At 56.5% G+C, this 20,801-nt stretch overlaps 10 protein-coding genes across 10 annotated transcripts; 4 read left to right on the plus strand and 6 right to left on the minus strand.

The window, feature by feature from the left end:
* Positions 1-397: 397 nt before the first annotated feature.
* On the plus strand, positions 398-1,131 carry BO86DRAFT_415703 (uncharacterized protein; the record flags this gene model as incomplete). The annotated part of the gene is made up of 3 exons (XM_025674925.1): positions 398-441; positions 491-613; positions 654-1,131. The coding sequence occupies 3 exons, from the start codon at positions 398-400 to the stop codon at positions 1,129-1,131; spliced, it is 645 nt and encodes a 214-aa protein (XP_025532138.1).
* A 577-nt stretch (positions 1,132-1,708) lies between these two features.
* Positions 1,709-2,800, minus strand: BO86DRAFT_395686 (NADH:flavin oxidoreductase/NADH oxidase; the record flags this gene model as incomplete). The annotated part of the gene is made up of 1 exon (XM_025673343.1): positions 1,709-2,800. The coding sequence occupies one exon, from the start codon at positions 2,798-2,800 to the stop codon at positions 1,709-1,711; it is 1,092 nt and encodes a 363-aa protein (XP_025532139.1).
* A 382-nt stretch (positions 2,801-3,182) lies between these two features.
* BO86DRAFT_434916 (Zn(II)2Cys6 transcription factor) lies at positions 3,183-4,990 on the minus strand (the record flags this gene model as incomplete). The annotated part of the gene is made up of 1 exon (XM_025675926.1): positions 3,183-4,990. Exon 1 carries the CDS (start codon positions 4,668-4,670, stop codon positions 3,183-3,185), a length of 1,488 nt encoding a protein of 495 aa, XP_025532140.1. The 5' UTR covers positions 4,671-4,990.
* Positions 4,991-4,993: 3 nt separating this feature from the next.
* Positions 4,994-6,686, plus strand: BO86DRAFT_434918 (MFS general substrate transporter; the record flags this gene model as incomplete). Its single annotated transcript, XM_025675927.1, has 2 exons — positions 4,994-5,415; positions 5,522-6,686. The coding sequence occupies 2 exons, from the start codon at positions 4,994-4,996 to the stop codon at positions 6,684-6,686; spliced, it is 1,587 nt and encodes a 528-aa protein (XP_025532141.1).
* Positions 6,687-6,789: 103 nt separating this feature from the next.
* Positions 6,790-9,343, minus strand: BO86DRAFT_395689 (uncharacterized protein; the record flags this gene model as incomplete). The annotated part of the gene is made up of 6 exons (XM_025673344.1): positions 6,790-7,079; positions 7,135-7,745; positions 7,881-8,511; positions 8,562-8,993; positions 9,049-9,165; positions 9,229-9,343. 6 exons carry the CDS (start codon positions 9,341-9,343, stop codon positions 6,790-6,792), a joined length of 2,196 nt encoding a protein of 731 aa, XP_025532142.1.
* A 578-nt stretch (positions 9,344-9,921) lies between these two features.
* On the plus strand, positions 9,922-11,642 carry BO86DRAFT_434928 (uncharacterized protein; the record flags this gene model as incomplete). The annotated part of the gene is made up of 1 exon (XM_025675928.1): positions 9,922-11,642. Exon 1 carries the CDS (start codon positions 10,125-10,127, stop codon positions 11,640-11,642), a length of 1,518 nt encoding a protein of 505 aa, XP_025532143.1. The 5' UTR covers positions 9,922-10,124.
* A 214-nt stretch (positions 11,643-11,856) lies between these two features.
* Positions 11,857-13,188, plus strand: BO86DRAFT_415707 (S-adenosyl-L-methionine-dependent methyltransferase; the record flags this gene model as incomplete). Its single annotated transcript, XM_025674926.1, has 1 exon — positions 11,857-13,188. One exon carries the CDS (start codon positions 11,857-11,859, stop codon positions 13,186-13,188), a length of 1,332 nt encoding a protein of 443 aa, XP_025532144.1.
* Positions 13,189-13,422: 234 nt separating this feature from the next.
* Positions 13,423-14,757, minus strand: BO86DRAFT_302968 (TrmH family RNA methyltransferase; the record flags this gene model as incomplete). The annotated part of the gene is made up of 1 exon (XM_025667557.1): positions 13,423-14,757. One exon carries the CDS (start codon positions 14,755-14,757, stop codon positions 13,423-13,425), a length of 1,335 nt encoding a protein of 444 aa, XP_025532145.1.
* A 795-nt stretch (positions 14,758-15,552) lies between these two features.
* BO86DRAFT_140903 (NAD-dependent succinate-semialdehyde dehydrogenase) lies at positions 15,553-17,815 on the minus strand. Its single transcript, XM_025666202.1, has 4 exons — positions 17,509-17,815; positions 17,336-17,423; positions 15,987-17,256; positions 15,553-15,936 (listed from the first exon to the last, which is right to left on the minus strand). Exons 1-4 carry the CDS (start codon positions 17,635-17,637, stop codon positions 15,819-15,821), a joined length of 1,605 nt encoding a protein of 534 aa, XP_025532146.1. The 5' UTR covers positions 17,638-17,815; the 3' UTR covers positions 15,553-15,818.
* Positions 17,816-18,644: 829 nt separating this feature from the next.
* On the minus strand, positions 18,645-20,797 carry BO86DRAFT_385738 (serine hydroxymethyltransferase). The gene is made up of 5 exons (XM_025671176.1): positions 20,438-20,797; positions 20,296-20,352; positions 20,142-20,235; positions 19,939-20,076; positions 18,645-19,886 (listed from the first exon to the last, which is right to left on the minus strand). The coding sequence occupies exons 1-5, from the start codon at positions 20,597-20,599 to the stop codon at positions 18,742-18,744; spliced, it is 1,596 nt and encodes a 531-aa protein (XP_025532147.1). The 5' UTR covers positions 20,600-20,797; the 3' UTR covers positions 18,645-18,741.
* Between the last annotated feature and the right edge of the window lie 4 nt (positions 20,798-20,801).

Consider the following 20,801-nt stretch of genomic DNA (forward strand, 5'->3'; position numbering starts at 1 on the left):
GTATTGTTCTCAGTGTCGGCCCGAAGAGACTCAACCATGACGTAGTTCAAATGAAACAGTGGACAACGCGGGTTTCCATTGAAACGTGGCTCTTAAGGGTTCTATGCCCTACTAGACCCTAGATATAAGGAGAATCATGGGCAGGAGCGCCAGCTCTGACGTACTTGAACTGTCACATGCAGCCGGCCACGGATACCCATTCCATATGCGGGGTAAAATGCTCAGTTGTCTCTTGCAGTCAATGCCGGGAATGAGGGTGGAATGACATGCATGGCTGGGATTGGGGATGGATGGCTGTTTTCTGTCTGTCCTTGTGCCATCCCAGCAATTGAATCACATCACTTTCTGACTCAAGTCCGCAAAAGGCAAGGAGACCATATCATCAAGCTCCAAAACGATGGCTCCAAAGTCTATTAGAGTTCCCAAAGACTATGTCAACAAGTAAGTACCAGGAATATGGATGTTCCACTGCATGCTTATCCAGACCAAGATCTCAGGGGAGAGCCATTGAGATAGTGGTAGGAGATGAGCAAAAGGTCTACGGTGTCCATGAAGGATTAATTCGTTCCTCTTCCCCTTTTTTTGACAAGGCCATGGCAGGTGAATGGACAGAGTCTGCAACGCACCATCAAGCTACCGGATGATGAACCGAGGATAGTCGCGCTCTATATTCACTGGCTCTACTACAGCACACTGCCAGTTTTCTGTGATGAACCGGGCCTCTTCGGGAATTCCGAGTACTTGGACCTCGTCAAGGCATATGTCCTGGGCGATAAAATCTTGGACATCCGGTTCCAAGACACCGTCATCGATGCGATTGTCGAGAAGTGCCATTCTATAGCGCGTGATGGACTCAGGTGGTACCCTGTCGGGGAAGTGTTGGAGTATGCATACCATAACCTCGCCGCATCGGCTCCAATCCTTGAGCTCTTTGTGGATATATACGTGGCTCAGGCATCAAGTTCATGGCTTCATGACTGGGCAGATCCTACCACCATCCCGCAGCCTTTGCTTCTGCGGCTTGCTTCCAAGCTGTTGAACCAACGTGATACTTCTGAGGAACCTCTTGAAGCCTCGAAGTATCACTGCCGTGGCAAGAACCCTAATAAATTATCATCGACGGACCGATAGTCTGAGCTGGTTTATGTACCAAGTGACTGATTTGAATTCTATTCTGCAATCACACCTACTGTTCTGAAGGTCACATATAAATTCTCAATGAGCTCAAACCGCAGGATACTTCGTATTCCCGATTAGATGCAAGACCGGTCCCCTGCCCTCTGGGTACATGCATGTCTTCCCACGGCTGTTACCGCCTCAGCATAGATTGTTAACTCGTCGCCCACAAAGGCACTACGCAAATCCTGTGGCTGGTATCTTGGGCTTTTGAAGGCAGGATCACTTCGCGTCCAGTCGGGAAGTAGGCTACAACAATTGGATATCTCCAATAGGCGGATTGCCGATCTGAAAGACAGCTTTCCTAAGTGCTAGTAAGACCTCAAATTAGGTCCGCCGTATTAGGTTGCATTCGCTGGTGAGAATTGACAACGGTTTGTCCGTATCACATAAGAGAGAAGCGGTCATCCTCTGTCTCGGTCAATCAGCTTTTCCGTCATACAAGTATATAGTCACGCGATGTTGGCCTGAAAAGCCTATATACATGGAGTATAATCATATACAGTACACATAGTCCAACAAAAGTAACCTATCAACCATCCAGAACAAACCCCTCCCACGTCCTCATATAGTCAATAAACCGCTCACTGAGTCCCGAGCTCTTAAGATACTCCGCCGTCACCGGCAACCTAGGCGCCCGATAATCCTCGTCCACTGCCGCCTTCTTAGGCATATCCGGGTCAAGGATAGCAGCCTTGCCGAGCATGACAAAGTCGCACCCAGCCTCGAGCACCTCCGCCGCCTGGCGCGCGGTCATCACATGGCCCGACGCGCCGACGCGCACGCCCGCCGGCCGCGGGAGGTCAGTGAAGATGCTCAGCAAGGTTTGACCCTCGAAGGGCGCCTCGGCGGCCAGCTTGCGGTAGTCCCAGACGGCGAGGTCGAGGTAGTCAATCTGGGCCTCGCGGAGGGCGCGCGCGGCGACCTCGCGCATCTCCGTCAGCGGGACCCCGTAGCGCTCCATGGAGATGCGGAGGCCGATCTGGAAGTCTGGGCGGCAGGTGCGGCGAATGCCGTCGATGATCTCGAAGAGGAACCGGCACCGGTTCTCGAAGCTGCCGCCATAGTGGTCGGTGCGCTGGTTGAAGGCGGGAGACAGGAACTGCATCGGCAGCCAGCCGAACGCCGCGTGCACCTCGACCCCGTCAAAGCCCGCGCGCTGGGCCCGCACCGCCGCGGCGATGAAGGCATCCCGGGCCTCTTCTACCTCGGCAAGGGTGAGGCCTCGCACGCCCGACGAGATCGTGGAGGGTCCGACTGGCGTGCGGCCGCGGATTAGCGTGGGGGAGACCCGGGCGCCCCCGTGGTGGATTTGCACCGAGGAGACCCCGCCGTGCTGGCGGATGCTATCGGCCACGCGGCGCAGGCCCGGCAGATGCGCGTCGCTCCAGATGCCCATCTGACCCGGGAACGCCTTCCCGTCGGGATGTACATTGGCGGCGCAGGTCATGACCATGGAGAAGTTGCCGGCCGCGCAGCGAGAGAGCCAGTGCACATCAGCGTCGGAAACAGTGCCATTGGTGTCATCGCTCTGCCAGTTTGTTAGAGGAGCGAGAAGAATCCGATTCTTGAGGGCGGGACCACGGGGGAAAGTCAGAGGTCGGAAGAGATCAGCGACTCCCATTGCAAAGGAGGTCTTAAGATTTCGGTATATGATGAATGAGGTTAGGAGCTGCAAAGATGGTAGGGATCCCTTGCGCCGAGGAAGGCAGTCTTGCGAGAATTTAGCTCATCTTGAGAGGCGTTTTAGCGGCATGGTCTATTTGCAATGGCCAAGATTGATAATAATTGGAGACCTCCATGCAAAGATCATCAGCTAGTCCGAGTAGGCATAGAGGAGAAGATAGTCGAACATAGGGCGCGAAATCCCACGCCCACCTTAGTAATTGTGAGTTGGAGACCCCGAATGCCATCATCGCCGGTTGCGTCGCGAACCCGGGAATCGCCACCCCGCCTCCACCAAACTCCAATTTGCCCAAGTTCTCAACCAGTTCTAGTATGATGAGCTACCGATGGCCATGCACTTGTAAAAGTTTGTCTAAGACGGAGAGTCCCTGGGCTCGACGGTCTCGTTGTTGCTGGACGAGAGACAAAGCTATCTCGTACGCCTCCCTTGCCGTCTGTGTCTGGTAGTGTGACGCTGCTATTCGAAGAATCTGTAAAGTATCTTCCAGGGTATCGAGAGCTTGCGGGCGATCTATTACCAGGAGGGTGCAGGCAATCTGGAAAGGGATGTTCAAGACATGCCACCACGGCGAAGACTGGGCGACCAGGCTCTCGACTACACCAATGCTGGCACGCATTAAGTCCATGATGGTGTCCAGGGCCCACGCAGGTAGTGATCTTCCCAGTGCGAATGCGCGACGAAAGATACAGAGCGTAATGTTGCATTGCAGGAGCTGAAGCATCGGATGAGGCGGGTGCATCGCGCACACGTCGCGCAGTGCGCCCTCCAGCTCACTCAGGTCGTGGTAGTGCCCGGGGGAGGTGAGCAGCATTGACACGAGATACAACTCGCGTTGTTCTGTCGTCCAACCGGTTTGCGGCAGTTGGACGGAGGCGCCTCGCAGGTCTACCTGGGACTTTCCGAAGTCCAGCGAGACCCAGGTGTTGAAAAGGCGGGCAACGTGGTAGACCTTGCGGCGGCGTTCCGAAGAACAGCCTTCTGAAGTAGACTGCTGGGCCAGGTATGAATTCGTATCCGTGTCGAAGTGCATCTTGCTAGTCTCGATCATGTGCATCAGCGTGCAACTAGCCATCCAAGTAGCATGCGGTGTACTGTTCACACGAAGATAGATGACACGGAGCAGCCATCCAACCACATGGTCGACATGAGGGTGTGGAAGCTGGCTGGAGTATTCGAGAGTCACCCGTGCGCTGTAAACGAGTTGCCGCTCGAGCTCCGAGCCTTTGGTCTGACGACCATTATCGAACAGACAACCCAGCGCAGCAATGCCCAGGAGAAGCGAATCGACTGCACCACATGACACTGGGTCGTTCCAGCGTTCTACCATAGCCTCCTCCACTTCAGCACGATCGAGAAAGTCGTAGACAGGGGTGACCTGAGCGAAGTAGATAGAAGCAAGACTAGTCATCTCGCCCAGGGTCAAAAGGTCCGTCAGCCCCACCACATTGGGTAGAAAGTCCAGCTCCGGGTCAAACCCCAGATTATAGGCGTAGGGATGTAATGGCAAGGCTGGATCGAAAGTTTCGCCCTCCCCCCTTGCTGCTAAACGCTTAACAAAAACCGCGGGAGAATTTGCCTCCAGGAGTTGGAGCTGCGTTTGTCTATCCACAGAAGGAGGCCCATGACTATCTTTGCCGCTGGGGTCTTCTGCTAAGCGGTTCCGGGCATGGGGCCTTGCACGAGGTTTCTGTTGATAAAAGCATTCATGGTTGGTGCGGGTGCAGTAGGAGCATGGAAGCTCGCCGTTGCATTTGCGCTTGCGGTCTCGACAAGACGTACAGGCTCTGCTGGCCCGCGAGTATTCCATGCTGGGTCATGGCTGGACGTACTGCGGAGCTTTCGCTGACGGATCTCTAGGGGAGCATGAAGGTGACTAGTGTTTGGAGACCCCAAATTCCTTCTAGACATTCCATCATGCAGCGCTTGCGGGCCGCATCAATGCCGCATCATCCGCATCGCCGCAATCTTGCATCAATGACGAGGAAGCTTGCATGTCTCAATTCGGTAGAAAAATGTGTTCCTCCTCGCGTGGATGAACACTCGCGTTATCAATTGTTGCGCCACCTTTCTCAGCTTGTCATACCAGAATTCAAGATGACTATCCACAGCGAGGGCGAACAGTCTTCGTCTATGTCGTCCACAGCGGAGAAGCAAGAGCTGCGCCATCAGCACCTGACATTCGCAACAGATTTATCTTTCTTGTTGGGACCTCATCCTGTCCCACCCCCTGACTTGAAACATTTTAAGTCCCCTTATGAATGGACACGACAGTACAAAGGGGTCATGACCGGAGTGTCATGCATTGCAACTCTATTTGCCTCCTTCGCAGCGAGTTGCTATAGTCCCGGAGCAGCTCAAATGGAGGCCGAATGGCATGTCAGTCAAGTCGCTACTTTGGTCGGGATCACGACCTTCACCAGCGGTTTCGCAATCGGCCCTATGTTCCTCGCCCCTTTCTCGGAGATCTATGGGCGGAAGCCAGTCTTCATCGCCACTGCCATCCTTTTCACAGTATGTCAGGTATGCTGCGCAGTCACGCGACTGTATTCTGGGTGCGTACAGCATATATTTGGACCTATCCCCCTCGCCTACCCCCTTCTTAACTTCGTGCCCTCTGGTGTACCATGCAAAGACTGACTCTCTACGGCAATTGTGAAGAATGTTGGTAGCGCGCTTCTTCTGCGGCATTGGAGGCTCCACGTTTTCGACCATGGTAGGCGGAATTATCGCGGACATTTACCACGCCCGAAATCGTAACGCTCCGATGGCTCTCTTTTCCTGGGCTGCGCTCTTTGGCACCGGGCTTGGTCCCTTGGTCTGTGGGTTCATCGGCCAGTACACCCGCTGGCGTTGGATCTTCTACATCCAGATCATCATCGCTGGCCTGATAACCGCGGCAGTCCTGGTCTTCTTCCGCGAAACACGCGGGCCCGTCATCCTCCGCGAGAAAGCCCGACGATTGAATCAATGGCACGAAGCCATGGAGGCAGATGCCGCTGCCGCTGCCGCTGCCACAGGGGGACAAACGGCCGAAGACAGAGAGAAGCAAGAGCAGAAGCGCATGGACATGATTCGATGGCAGGTGGCTGCGGATGCGGAACGTGCTGGAATCCTGCAACTGCTCCGGACCTCGCTGCTGCGGCCCTTCACCATGCTTTTCACCGAGCCTGTTGTCTTCTTCTTCTCCCTTTGGGCAGCCTTCAGTTGGTCGGTTCTCTACATTAATCTTTCTGCCATCCCGCTCGTCTTCGAGACCGCTTACTCGTTCTCGCTCTCATCTGCCAATGCCATCTTCGCGGCCTCGTGTATCGGCAGCACGGTGGCGCTATCCTTATGCCTTGTACAGGAGTCATTGGCGACCCGCTATTGGAACTCGAGCAAGCGAGATCGTCAATCTAGGTGGAACTCGGTGCCCGAACACCGGTTGTATTTCAGCTGTGTGGAGAGCTTGCTTCTACCGCTAGGCCTTTTCCTGTTTGGCTGGTCAGCGCAGTACCAGGTGCATTGGATAGTACCTACTGTGGCGGTGGGAATCTCTACTGTCGGGATCTTCTCCATCTATCTCTCCGTGTTTAACTATCTGGCCGACACCTATCATCGCTACGCCAGTTCCGCTTTGGCTGCCCAGAGCTTTTGTCGGAATATGTTGGGCGGGATTTTTCCTCTCGTCTCTCGGCAAATGTTCACTCATCTAGGGTTTGGCGCCGCGGCCAGTCTGCTTGGAGGCGTAGGCATGGCTCTGACACTCGTACCGTGGATCCTGGTCTGGTGTGGGCCCTCCATCAGAAGACGGAGCAAGTTGGCCCGGGAGATTATGGATTGATTTTGGGAGACAGGGGATGAAATAGGAATTCGCAGCAACGGCGCAATGCGGAAGACATCTGACATATCATCCACTGGCTTTTTTCTTCGCGCAATACCAAAGTTCATGTTGTCACCCGACTCGTCGCGGGGGATTTTAGGGACTCGGGCATCAATTCCGCGTACCGATCCAGACTCTGGCCCACGAACCTCACCATCGGCCAAGGGCTATTGCAAACCTTGAACATCTGGGCCCAAACTCTGACGACTGCAGCGCTGAGGAAGCTAGCTGTTCGATGCAATGCCTCTAGCCGATAATCATCGATTTCGTAACTGAGATGGATTGTCTCGTCCTGTGACATAAACGCTTCCCGTACGACACGGATGATCCATCGAACAACGCGTGTTTCCAGCTCTACGTGGGCCACGTTAGACAAGATATCGGAGTGAGGAATGGAATAATAGCATACCGGAGAGTGCCTGCTCCTCATATGAAGTTGCCACTACTTGAAGCCACTTGCTCAGGAAGATAGCACATTCCAAGTCACAGACAGCATGATCCACGCTCCAGCCGAAGGATTTGAACTGAGAAAGATAAGAAGTGCCCGCCTGTACAGGAATGTTTAGAGAATGGACAGAATGTAGCAGGGCATGTATCAGATGCGGACCGCGCTTTGGCAGGGGCGCCTCATACAATGTCGCGGCGACTACTGCTGGATCGCCACTCTGCAGATTGCGCCACTTTCCAAGATTGTAATACAAGCGAATATATGCCACACCCAGCAGGGCAGTGGCGGAGAACGCAAGCGAGCTATATGAATCATATAGGTCCAGCTTGGATTCAGGAGAGTGACACCATGTGTGTCGCCAACGGTCAAGCGACGGCTCTAGTTCCTGGATGGTTTGCACAGAGAGACATTGCGTCTGGGGGTCCAGAGAGATCTGGTGCATCATGTAAATACGCTGGATCAGTGCGTGGATCAAGATATAGTTTCCCATGGGCGATGCAGCAAATGTTGCAGATATATCTTGTCCAAGATGGGCTGCATGTGCATCCTTCAAGTAGATTGTAGGAGCATGACTACTGACATGAATCCATGCAGCTTCCGTTCACGCAACCCATTCTTGGCAAGACGAGGGAAGCTGAAGGTTAATATCCCTCGTGAGCACTAGAGGTAGATTATCGTATGTGAATACATGAAAGTTGAGTATATACCAACCGAAGAATTGAGTGCGCCGTTCTGTTTCCAGCTGGATCCACTGATTCCAGCTGGTCCTGTTATGATGCGGCCCTTCGGACAGACCCAGTCGGCGGAGCGAGTCAGCGATCATGCTCTGGTATTGGTGCGAGTCCTGCGACAGATCCGGGCTGCTGTGCCAAAAGCAATAGACGGCCAACAAGAGCAGAGCACGGGTTCGGTCTAGACGATGTTCTGCATGGCCGGATGGAGGGCTTGCGTTGTTTTGATCAGGCGTGATGGAATTGGTGTCCCAGACACTGTTGACTGTGCGAAGACGTTCCAGGACGATAGATCGGCTAGCTTGGTACAGAGACCTGGCAGTCTTGGTCTCGTAGCGATACTGGGCGCCTATGGCCAGCATCGCCAGGATGAACTCGGGAGTATGAACAAAGGAGGTCAATTTAAAGGTTGGTATGTGAATGAACGGGTGATGGTCACTGAAGCCTTCGACATATCCAAGTAGATAGCGAGCGACAGCCATTCTCGAGGGCAGCCTGAAATGGGGCATAGCTTGTCGAAACGGCGCCAGCGCGTTGATAATTTGCAGATACTGGCTTTCGTTCAAAAGCCAGGGACAATTAAGAGGCTTCAGTTCGTGAAAATCACCTGGCAAGACATCAGTGCAATGTAGTGAAGTATTCGAATCAAAAACGAACCATCGCCTGAGGGGTCATCTGGTACCCGCGAAGAAATATCTGTGCTGTCTGGACTGACCTGCTGCATCGCATCGTGCTCCGGCATGTTGTGGTCATGCGACACAATGCTTGGATCGACCAGCAATCCTTCCCAGTCATGACTCCAGTCCCCATGGTTCAAGAACCTGGTGAAGCCAGAGATTGGGTCATCGCAGTCCGCAAAGAGACCGTCCGTGGAAGACAAGAGGAAGTTGTCGAAGGTATAAGGTACGGTGGTGTTCTCCAGGAATGTAGTGTCTGACTGTTGAGAGAGGGCGGTCGATGTCAACGGCTCGTGTGCGATGGCATGGGATATAGAGCCAGCATGGTCGCTTAAATGGTCCATGGTTGAAGGACCATCAAATGCAGCGTCTTTAGTAGTGAGGGCTCGATCCACCGCGGGTGACACGCTTCCTGGCCCACGATCAATAAAAGGTCCGCTTCTATGCGGGTGGGAGACGACACACACCTCGAGCAGCCCCTTGTCTCCCATCAAGACCATGGCTCAACCGTTCATGTCGGGTTAGCAAGTCTTTTCGGGAGAATGCACGGCCACACGGGCAGATATACGGTTTATCTTTAGTGTCTGTACGGGTCGGTTCGTCAGTAATAAACTTGTTGTGTTCTGTTTTTTCGAGTGAGTGCCCACGAGTACGAATATGTCGCTGCAGATGCTCGTGCCTATTGAAGGTGCGCGAACATATCTTGCAGGTCAACTCCTCGCGACGAGCAGCGGACGCAGGACTCAATGAGCGAGATGACATTATGTGACTCTTCTTGCAAGACCCAGTCAAGACATTGTGAGCAAGAGTCCAGTGGATTGAAGGTTCGTACAGAGTAATTATTGAAGAAGTTATTGAAGCGGTAGTAAGCCATGATAGTGAGTGGCAGTAGGGGAAGGAGGGAGTGCACGTGACTAACCTTCGGTTCTAATCGGCGGCGATAAGCTGCGATAAGATACGATAAGGCACGTGCGACAATGCAATAATGTCGCCCTAGCTTTTCAGGTCCAGCAAGTCTATCGTGGTGTTGACGAGTTAAAATTATGCAATGAAAATGACTGCTAAGCTGGATCAGCCATCGACCCCCTTTCTGCTTAGAAATCGAGGACAGATCGAGGAAATTGCGAGGAAGATTCGTGGTTGGAGATTTGTTGGAGAGATGTTGGAGTCTCCAACTCGGGCTCCCGTCCGCAATTGCGGCCTGAGGCTTGCAAATGTGATAGCCTCGAGTCAAACAAGGTAAATGGTGCAAACAGTCGAAACATCGGGCGATCTTGAATTACCCGCGCGTGTATGAAGCTTTCACTAGTCGAGATTCTCACAGCATGGAAGTATACCTAGTCACGGAACACTTGTTGTCCTCCATCATTTTGGTTGGAGCAGGCAGTTTCGAAGGTCAAACAGCTTGAATGAGACACTTTGATGCCTGAGGCAGATGCTAAGTGCAGTAGTGTACATGATCGAAGCAGCATCGTCTGTTTGCATTGCAGCGAGACACTGCTCCTCCGCAAACCTCACCCAACACGATGGTCAATGAGCCATCATGCTACTAACTCCCATTCACGTTCGCGGCCGTCGCAAAATACGCGATCATGATGATGATGACGCTCCCAAGCCCGTTCCCAGCGGACCCCGAGGCGGCCGGCCATTGCTATCACCGCAGGCGAAGCTCAGTTCATCGCAGACTCGGAGCCACAAGCGCGCTCGTCTCCTGACTGCCAATCCACCCGACAAGCCGCGCAGGAAGAAGCAATCCATGCTGGAATCCCTTCCTAATGAACTCATTGAGAAGATCTTTCTGCATTCCTTGAACGTGAACCTGGCTCGTTCGTCCCCAATCCTTGCTGCGGCCGTGTCGACTGAGCGCATCTACCGTGCTTTGATCTTGTTAGCCTTCTGGGATGACGGCACGGAACTGTCTGCACCATCCTACAGCCGTGGGTCGAGGGATGCAATTTCTCGAATACTGCGGCCGTTGGACTACACGTCTATCAGCCTGGCGCAGCGGAAAGACCTGCAGACGGCCATCCTTCACTGTAGATGGTGTACCGTGCCGCGAATACTCGACCAGTTACCGGAGTTGATGAACCTCGTCATTCAACGACACTGGCTTGGTGCAGGAATCAGCATGGCCGAAGAGCAAGAGAAGATGCTGGATCGTGTGCTCAGTCAAGAAGATGATGCAAATGTGTTCGAGGGCTTCGAGACCATCGACACCACCCCCGACACATCGACCCCTACCCCCACAACCAACTACACCCTTACCATCAACTCTCTGGTTTCCATCACCATCACCAACCACTCCATCGACCAGGCGACCACCCATTCTTTCCTCAGTCCCTTGATCATTCCAGACAAATATCTTCAAGGTAGCAGAGCTAGCGACTCCGCGACGCCTACTCCCTCCTCTTCGCCCTCAGACGACGGCTTCACTCCAGCCCTGATCACCTACCTCGAAATCCACCGACTGGCTCTAGGATTCAACTGTGTTACCCTTCCCCTCAGGACCCCTGCACACCCTGTCATTCTTTCTCGTCCCTGCTTGCAACAAGGAATCCATACCGCCCTGGTCTCGAACAATCTTCCCGCCCTCCTCGCCCTTCTCAAACTGGACGAGTTTTACTTCCGCGTCACCGAACAGCAACATCTCACCGCGCAGGACCAGGATCAGGATCAGGAGCCGATCATTCCCTACGCCCTACCCGCTGGACACTTCCGCACCGCGGTGCGCTTGGCCCCACGCAACCCAGAGTTCTTCCAAGCACTGGTGCGGACGAATGCCGAGTCTGTCCCCGCCGACGACTCCGAGATCACGGAGTGGGCCATGCGCCTTCAGGATCCGTTCGGCCGGTGGCTGTTGGAGCTGATGCTGCGGCTGCCCGAGCAGGCGGCGGCGGCAAAGCGCAATCCGATCCAGAACTCGGTGTTCTGGATGGGGCGGGCGAATGCGGACCGACGGGAGTTGGCGAGCATGTATCTGCGAGACGTTCTGGGAGGGGTGGAGAGGCTGGAGAGTTGGATGGGCGAGACGCATGTCCCACTGTCACTGTCGTCCTCTTGATTACTACCTAGTACCTAGTAGTCCCGGATTCATTCTGCCGGCCGCGGAGGCGGTGGATGGAACGCTACGGCGGCACAAAAGCCGGGCGGCGGAATTATCTTTCGCAACATCTGGAGTACTTATGGTACAGTACAGTCAACTTTATCTACACCATCATTGCCATTTCCCTCTACTACCCAATCCACCGCCGGTGGCTCTCAATTTGGCCGGCGCAATGCCCCGACTATCGACCCGCACGATCCTCGAAGCGTACCAGCAAGACGCCCTCCTCCCGCTGCTCCTCCGCGAATGCCGGACTATTGACTCCGCCCGCAGCGAACTCCGCTGGCTCCGCCAACACGCGATCGACCTCACCCAACTCCGCAAAGAACAGCGCTATCAACACCTACAGCACTTACAACAAGCACGCAAATCTGGTCAAGAACATGCACCAACAACCAAACAACCCCACCGCAAACCCACGCATCACCAGCCCCCCGAAAATGCGCCCCCAAAGGGCTGGCGCCGCACGCTGCGCACCCTCTGCCACGCCCGCGCCCGCGGCACCCCGCTGCAATACTTACTAGGTGACCAACCCTTCGGCGACCTGACCATCCTCTGCCAGAAGGGGGTGCTCATCCCGCGCAACGACACCGAGACCTTCACCTACGCCGCGGCGGAGCAGATCCGCCAACACTTTCCCCCGCCAAAACCCAGACCCGAACCCGCCTTCCCATCCCCACCCACCAGAACCCTAAAAGTCCTCGACCTCTGCACCGGAACAGGCTGCATCACCCTCCTCCTCCACGCCCTCCTGTCCCCAAGCTACCCCTCCCTCAAAATCGTGGGGATCGACATCCACCCACCCGCCCTCCGCCTCGCGCGCACAAACCTACACCACAACGTCACGCTCGGCGACTTATCGACCCGCGCAACCGAGGAAGTGGAATTCCGGCGCGCGGACGTCCTCGCCTCACCCGCAGCCGCCGCTGCAACCCCCAATTCCCACTCAGTGGGGCAGCTCCCCGCGCTGGAGGAGTTGCTGCCTCGCATCCCGGAATTCCGTACCCATCACCCCCAGGACACGGCGAGTCATGTGCTGGCGCGAGAAGATGAGGGGGCGAGCGAAGGGGACGGGAAAGGGGAAGTGCAAGTCGACGTGATCATCTCCAATCCCCCGTATATCTCCCGAAAAGCGTTCTTGGATGGCACGACGGCGCGGAGTGTGCGGTTTCATGAGCCGGTTCTGGCGTTGGTGCCGCCTTCTTCCGCTTCTTCGGGGATGAAGTCGGTGGAGGGTGTAGGCCAGACGCAGGCGGAGGATGTGTTCTACGCGCGGATTCTCGGGTTGGTGGGCGGGGTTGGGGCGAGGATGGTGGTGTTCGAGTGTGGGGATCATGAGCAGGGGGGCCGGGTGGTGGAGTTGTGTCGACGGGCTGTGGAACTCCAGAAGCTGGGGGGGAGCTGGGAGGTGGGGATTTGGGAGGATGAGACTGTTGTTGAGGCTGGAGGTGATGGGGAGAAGGAGGGGGCGTGTATGGTTGTTATGAAGCAGGTGCAGGGGTGATTTGCTGTGTTGCCTGGTGTTAGTGTATAGATTGTATGTGTTTAGCGGGTGGTATATCATATGAACGATGAAGTATTTCCATGGCGTATTCAGCGCTATCAAGAATTCGTCTAGTCCTTAAAACCCACCGATGCAAATAAGTCCGGCTTTATGTCCATCTGCTCATTAGTGTATACAAAACATAATCATTCATGCAAATATTGTACAGCGCAGACCTCAATCTGAACAGCCCGCCTACTTCCGACTCCTCCCCTTCGTCGTCTTCTTCGTCTTCTTCACCGACGACTCATCCACCATGACCGGCAACTGCAGGATCCGCTCCATCAACAACGCCGCCGCAACACTGACATTCAGACTGTCCACGCGCGCGGGATCACTCTCCACCCCAAACCGCGGATCGAACCGCGCGCCGGGGATGCCCACCTTCGCGTCCGCAGCCGACAGCAGATGGCTACTCAACCCCGTCCCCTCACTGCCCATCATCAGCACACAGGGCGCCTGCGCGACCGCCGGGGCATCCGCGGTACCGCCACCAATCTGCGCGACCGCCTGGGACGCGGGGCCCGGCATGTCCGCGGCGAAGAACCGCCAGCCGTTCTCCTTGGACCGGGCGATGAACTCCTGCTCGTTGCGCACGGCCAGCAGCGGCATGTTCTCCGCAGCGCCGGCGGAGGCCTTGATGGTGACGGGCGTCAGCGGGGCCGAGTTGCGGCCAGCCAGGACCACGGCGTCAATGCCCAGGTAATACGCCGAGCGGATGATGGCGCCCATGTTGCCGGGGTCCTGGACGCCATCCAACAGAAGCACGACGGGGTAGCGGTGGGTGCTGTCTGTGGATTCGGAATTGTCGGCGAGCCAGCGGGCGTGGTTGATGGGCACGAGGGTGTCCGTGCCGTTGACGGCGGCCTCCTCGCGCGACTGCACGCCCAGCTCGACCTGGAAGTTCTCCTCCTGGACCGAAGCGACCTGATGGAAGTGCGCGACGGGCAGCTGCGGAAGGGGCGAGGCCTCCAGCACAACGCCGTTGTGCGGCCGGCCCGCGCTCATCTTGTCAAGGAGCCGGTCCCACTCGGCGAAGGCCATCTTGACCGGCACGTTGTTGAGCAGCGCCAGCTTGCGGATCGCCGACTTGGCCTCCGACAGACTCTCGCCCTCAGACTGGTAGATGTAGAGCTTGTAGAGCTGGCGCCGCGTGCAGCGCAGCGCGGCCTCGACCGCCGCCGTGCCGAACACGAACTGCGACGCCGGCGTCGTGTAGGGGATCTCCGTCGGGGGCAGCACGTGCGCCTTGACGCGTTCGGGGACCTGGTCGGTGCTCTCGTGGGTGTACTGCCCGACCTTGCGCCGCGCGTTGCCGGGTTTCTGCTTCGAGGGCCGGAGGTCCTGCGCGCTGCTGTCGCTTCGGTCTAGAGACGCAACCCGGCCTCGCCGGCCCTGCTTGTAGTCGGGGCCGCTCTTATCGCCCTTCGCGCCCTTGTCCTCCTCCCGGGGAAGCTTCTTGAAGCTGCCCGAGCGAATGAACTCGTCCTCGTCGAATTGCGGGCCCAGGAAGGGCTTCTTGACGTTCATGGTCGTCCGCGCGTCGACAGACTTCTCCCCGCGCTGGAACGAGGGAAACCGGTTTGCATCCCGGGGGGTCTCCTCGCGTCTGCTGCGCCTTCGTTCATGTCCCTCGTTCTCGTTGGATACTTTGTCTTCCATCTCCCAAGCCCGACCCTTCCTGGATGATGATGCTTCCGTCTCCCATGCCCGACCCTTCCTGGATGATGATGCTTCCATCTCCCAAGCCCGACGACCCTTCCTGGACGGCGATACCGCCCGCTCGGCGTCGTCTCTGCCGCGTCTGGGACCACCCCTCGACCCCCTATCGTGTTTATCGTGTTTCTTATTCCTCCGATCGTCACCCCGCTCCCTCTCCATCCGCGCGGACAGCGACCGCCCCGACCGTTCCTCTCGGCCCCCATCTAGCTTATCCTCCCGGAACCGGGACCGACGGATGCCGGCATGGATGGCCGAGGTCAGCGAGGCATGGCGGACGCTCGTGCTGCCGGCGGCAGGGTGCAGGCGCAGGGACAGAGGTGTGCTGTGCGAAAGTCGCAGGCTCTTCGAAAGGGTCCGGGGGAGGGACATCACAAGGACTGGCGTCTGCTTGCGACGGAAGTTTTGGCGTGGCGTGGCGTGGCGTGGCGCGGCTGTGGGGGACAGTTCGGGGCTGAGGAGGTTCCTGACTCAATGACGGAGAATGAGGAAGGAGGGCGCTGCAGCAAGCACGAGCGTGAGTCGTAACGAGAGACACGAAAAATTGGGGGGGAAATTGAGCAGAGAGAGCAAGCAGGCAAGAAAACTGCTACGCCGAAAAGTTTCACATGGGCCGATCGGTCTGCTGCTCGGGAGGATATTATCAGCCCGGGGGATCGTTGTTCCGGATAACGCTTGGATCCAATTTTCCCTTATCGATAAGCAGGTCTGATAAGCCCCGGTATTGATAGAGAACCAAGGTTGGTTTCTTCATAAAAAACATCGACAAGTCAATCATGCCGTTGTTAACCGACAGTCACAGGTCCCTGCCCGGACCGGTATTTCACATTCATTAATTCTGCGCTGAAACCACATTACACTCAAAATCACAATCACGACTGAAGGGGCTCGCCCATTCCGCCAAAGGTAACACTTTTGACCACCAGGAACTCCTCGATACCATACTTGCTACCCTCCCGGCCAAAGCCACTCTGCTTGACACCGCCGAATCTAGTAGCTTGTTAGTATTGGAAGCCATTGCGGATTGGAAAAGTACTCACGGAGAAGCCACATCACTGATCAGACCGGTGTTGACACCGACCATACCTACCTCCAACGCCTCGGCCACCCGGAAGATGCGCTTGACGTTGCCGCTGAAGAAGTACCCGGCCAGTCCGACCTCGGCCTGGTTGGCCAGGTCGACGACCTCCTTCTCCGTCTCGAAGGGGAACAGGCCCGCGACGGGACCGAACGTCTCTTCCGAGGCCAGGAGCATCTCCTTGCTCATCTCGGAGAGCACCGTGGGGTCGTAGAAGTTCGGCCCCAGGTGCGAAGCCTTCTGTCCGCCGGCCAGGATCTTGGCACCCTTGGACACGGCGTCCCGCACGTGCTCATCCACCTTCTGGACGGCGCGGTCGTGGATCACCGGGCCGTGGGTGATCCCCTCCTCGAAGCCCGCGCCCAGCTTGAAGCCCTTGACCTTCTCGGCGAACCGCTTGGCGAACTCATCGTACACCCCGCGCTGCACGTAGATGCGGTTGGCACAGACGCACGTCTGGCCCGAGCTGCGGAACTTGGAGGCGATGGCACCGGCCACGGCAGCGTCGAGGTCCTCGACATCATCGAACACGATGAACGGCGCATTGCCTCCGAGCTCCCACGACACCTTCTTGATCGTCGAGGAAGCCTGCTTCATGAGCAGCTTGCCCACATTGGTGGAGCCGGTGAAGGACACCTTGCGAACCTCCGGGTGGGTGGTGATCACCTCGCCCACCTCGGGGGTGTTCTTCGAGGCGGTGACGATGTTCACGACACCCTTGGGAATGCCCGCCCGGTGTGCCAGCTCGGCGAGGGCGTTCGCCGTGAACGGCGTCTCGCCGGGGGTCTTCGCAACCACCGTGCACCCCGCCGCCAAGGCCGGCCCGATCTTTCTGGTGATCATCGCGGCAGGGAAGTTCCAAGGGGTGATAAACCCGCAGACCCCGACGGGCTGCTTGAGCGTAATGACGCGGTTGCCCGCGATCGAGGACGGGATCGTGTCGCCGTAGATGCGGGGCGCCTCCTCACTGAACCACTCGAAGAACCCGGCCGCGTAGTTGACCTCGCCCTTGGCGTCGGCGAAGGGCTTGCCGTTCTCCCATGTGATCAAGGTCGCCAGGTCGTCCGCGTTATCCACCATCAGCTGGTACCAGCGCCGCAGCATGCGCGCGCGCTCGCGGGCGAGGGTCGTGCGGAAGGCCGGGAAGGCTTCCTTGGCCGCCAGGATGGCCTTCTCGGTATCGGCGGAGGAGAACTCGGGGCATGTTCCGATGAGCAAGCCGGAGGCGGGGTCTGCGCGTGTGAGGGAGAGCCCATTAGCCTGCCCCTATCCCCGTCACCGGGTATAACAGATGATGAGGGAGCTGCTTACCATGGACCTCGAACGTCTTCCCAGACTCAGCACCAACCCACTCCCCATTGACGTAAGCCTTCTCAATAAAGAGCGACTTGTCCTTCAACTACCAAGCCCAAAACAACAACCGATCAGCATTTCACATCAAACCTCACCCCTTTCACCAAAAGAACTACAACCAGACAACTCACCGGAGGTACCGTATGCCCCATATTGCTATACAACCGCTTCGCATAAACCGGCGGAGGAAGACGGAAGGGATAACGCGGCCGCGACGAATTCAACAACTGTTTCGAGACCGGACGGATCAACCTCTCCATTATATGCGTGCGCTTTTGATCTCACGGAACTAGAACCACAAAAACAACTCTCCCGCGAATTGGAAAAGCTGCACAGCAGAACCCGTGGTGCTAAACTTGTCGTCTTCGCTACCTCTTTCCGACCAGAAGTGCGGGGATGGAAAGCCTCGGAGTAACTGCGGTGAGGGGAGTTTGTGAACAAGAACTCTGGGAAACAAAGTCACGATGGTTTAGTAGATTGTAGATGGTAAAAAGAGAAGAAGAGAGGAGAATTTCTAGCCAGCAACTTCACACCGGGGCCTTTCGGGGAGATAGGCCAGCTATTTAATTGCCCGTGTCAGTGGGTGAAAGTTACCTCCCCTTCCAAATTCCAATACTTTACCATTCGGTTTTGAGGGGAAGCTCCCCGCGGGTGCGGTCACGTGGGGTTGACGTCATTGCGGGAGCGCTGGGATCTGCTTCGGCATTGCATCCATGATGGTTGTTGCAGCTGCAATCAATCCGTCCTGCCCTCTTAGCTATATGCAATGACATTTCACCGCACTTCTCAGAGATGCAATCCTGCAGGTATAGGATTTATCCCTCTGATGAATGCACACATTCTCGCTGTATAGTACCGCAGACAATACCATGAATTACACGATGGTACGGACGAAACGTTATCAGTCGGCAGCCCGCGCAGCAGCGAGCTTGACCTCGGCGGTGTCAGCCAATCGGCTGGATCTGTTGAGCAGCTCCGGGATCTTCGACCAATCAGTCAGCGTCACAGCCAGAGCTATAAGTACGAGGGTCAGCCAGCAGGGAGCAGGTACGAATCGGCACCGATCCATGGAAGTGCCAATTCTCCCTTGGATCTTGAAGTATGACTCTTCTCCTTCCATGGATGCTGCACCATATTCCAAGGACAGAATGTGAATCGCCTTAAAGCATAAATATTGGTCACCTGCCACCCGGATCTGCCATGCAATTGTTGTGGCTACTTTAACCAGTCTTACCAGGTATATGCGCTTTGCTAGTGTTGTAGCCAACCAAAGAACATAAAAGGACATCAAGATTCATTCATCTAGTAGGGATATGGTTCTTCGCAGACATGCCGACAATAAAAACTAACAAACAACAACCAAACTACTCGTCCTTGGCCCACGGCAGACTAAACGTGCCCGCCCAGTCCTCGACCTCCTGGCGCAGTTGCACGATCTCCGAGATCTCCTCGCCTTCGCCCACGTAGTCCAGGAACGCCTTGACCGTATTCGGGTTCTTGACGCCCTTGGCCGTCGCGCTCTCCTTGGCCGCCTTGTCCAGCTTCTGCGTGATGACCACCGCCCGGTCCACGATATCCGCCACCCGACGGAAGTCCTCCGGCTGGAAGCCCCGCGTCGTCATGGCCGGCGTGCCCAGACGCAGGCCGCCGGGCTTCAACGCCGACCGGTCGCCCGGCACCGTGTTCTTGTTGCTGGCGACACCGCACAGCTCGAGGACCCGCTCCACGCGCGCGCCGTCCACCCCCCGGTTCTTCAGGTCCACCAGCACCAAATGGTTGTCGGTACCGCCGGAGACGATGTTGTAGCCCAGTCCGCCGCTGCTGAGGGGCGATCCCAGTCGCTCCGAGAGAGCCTGTGCGTTGGCCAGCACGGTCTGCTGGTAGGTCTTGAACTCGGGCGACTGGGCCTGCTTCAGCGCCACGGCCAGGGCGGTGATGGTGTGGTTGTGGGGCCCGCCCTGGTGGCCGGGGAAGACGGAGGCATTGATCGGACCCTCGAGGTCATACAGCTCCTTGTTGCCCTTCTTGTCCGTCCGGCGGACACCCTTGCGGAAGAAGATCATCGCCCCGCGCGGACCGCGCAGGGACTTGTGTGTAGTGGTCGTCACGATGTCGGAGTGGGTGAAGGGCGAGGGGAGGACGCCGGCAGCGACCAGACCAGAGATGTGCGCCATATCGCTGAGCAGATACGCTCCGGCGGCGTCGGCGATCTCGCGCATGCGCGCGTAGTCGATCAAGCGGCTGTAGGCCGAGGTACCGGCGATGATCATCTTGGGGCGGTAGACGAGAGACTGTTTCGCGAGACCGTCATAGTCGATGAGACCCGTCGACTCGTCCAATCGGTACGGCAGCGTCTCAAAGTACTTCGAGATGAAAGAGATCTTCTTGGTAGGGGTCTGGTAGCCGTGGGACAGGTGTCCGCCGTGGGGCAGGTCGAGACCCATCAGGCGATCGTGCGTGTTCAGGACGGCAGAGATGGCGTACAGGTTGGCAGGGGAGCCGGAGAGAGCTGCAATCAATTAGACTCGGCCGACATGTTGAAATTCAATGAAGCTACTCACGCTGCACGTTCACGCCCCATTCTTCCGGGTTGAGCCCGAAGGTCTCCAGCGCTCGCTGCTGACAGAGGCGCTCGGACTGATCAATGAACTCATTGCCTCCGTAGTACCGAGCTCCAGGATACCCCTCGGAGTATTTATCTGGTAAACGTCAATATTCATTCCAGAACCTCAGTCGAATGTGTTCGGATTGGTGGATGACCGACTCTGCATAACACTGCCCAAGGCATCGAGGACCGCCTGGGAGGTGAAGTTCTCGGAGGGGATGAGATTGATGAAATGTTGTTGACGTTTTTTCTCCTGCGATAGTCATACTGCATCAATTCCAGTCCTGATTACATTGCAAGTAGCTAGACCAACCTTCTGGAGGATCTGGTAGATGGCGGGGTCGGACTCTTCGAGATGGGCGGAAAGCAACTACTCCGATGGTTAGTACGGGTGGTATGACATCAGACATCGCCGGGCCATGGGAGCGATGCTATTCGGGGCACCAGGAACGCACATTTTGTTGCACTTCAGGGCTGGACGAGGAAACAGAGCGAGATTGAACAGTCAGAGAAGGAAGAGGAGCCACCGCCGAGCGCATGGGACGAGGGAGCACGAAGGCCGGCTTCGCAGTGCGCGGGAGCAGGCGCGAAGCCTGTCGTCCGCAACGACCCAACATGATGTGTGGAGTGCGGTGTGATGTAGTGGGTGATGGAGGTTGGAGGTCTGAGATTGAAATGGAAAGAAGAATCGAACGAATTGATCAGTCAAGACCTCGAGACACGCGACAATCGGAAAAGTCGAAAAAGAAGAGAAGCGAGGTTCTTTCCCCGGAATTATAAGAGACGGGGGGGGGAGACGGGGAGAGGAGCGAGGCAAGC

Source organism: Aspergillus japonicus, assembly GCF_003184785.1.
Source record: "Aspergillus japonicus CBS 114.51 unplaced genomic scaffold BO86scaffold_4, whole genome shotgun sequence".
In the NCBI taxonomy this organism is placed as follows: Eukaryota; Fungi; Ascomycota; class Eurotiomycetes; order Eurotiales; family Aspergillaceae; genus Aspergillus; species Aspergillus japonicus.

What these genes read in the sequence shown, in the direction of transcription:
- BO86DRAFT_385738 (XM_025671176.1), bottom strand. Translation starts at nt 20,599, where the DNA reads ATGTTGGGTCGTTGCGGACGACAGGCTTCGCGCCTGCTCCCGCGCACT. An exon ending in GCCCTGAAGTGCAACAAAAT is followed by an intron (nt 20,353 to 20,437) that starts GTGCGTTCCTGG and finishes CCATCGGAGTAG; the next exon opens with TTGCTTTCCGCCCATCTCGA. An exon ending in TCTACCAGATCCTCCAGAAG is followed by an intron (nt 20,236 to 20,295) that starts GTTGGTCTAGCT and finishes TGACTATCGCAG; the next exon opens with GAGAAAAAACGTCAACAACA.
- BO86DRAFT_140903 (XM_025666202.1), bottom strand. Translation starts at nt 17,637, where the DNA reads ATGGAGAGGTTGATCCGTCCGGTCTCGAAACAGTTGTTGAATTCGTCG. An exon ending in TGGGGCATACGGTACCTCCG is followed by an intron (nt 17,424 to 17,508) that starts GTGAGTTGTCTG and finishes TGGGCTTGGTAG; the next exon opens with TTGAAGGACAAGTCGCTCTT. An exon ending in GAAGACGTTCGAGGTCCATG is followed by an intron (nt 17,257 to 17,335) that starts GTAAGCAGCTCC and finishes TCACACGCGCAG; the next exon opens with ACCCCGCCTCCGGCTTGCTC.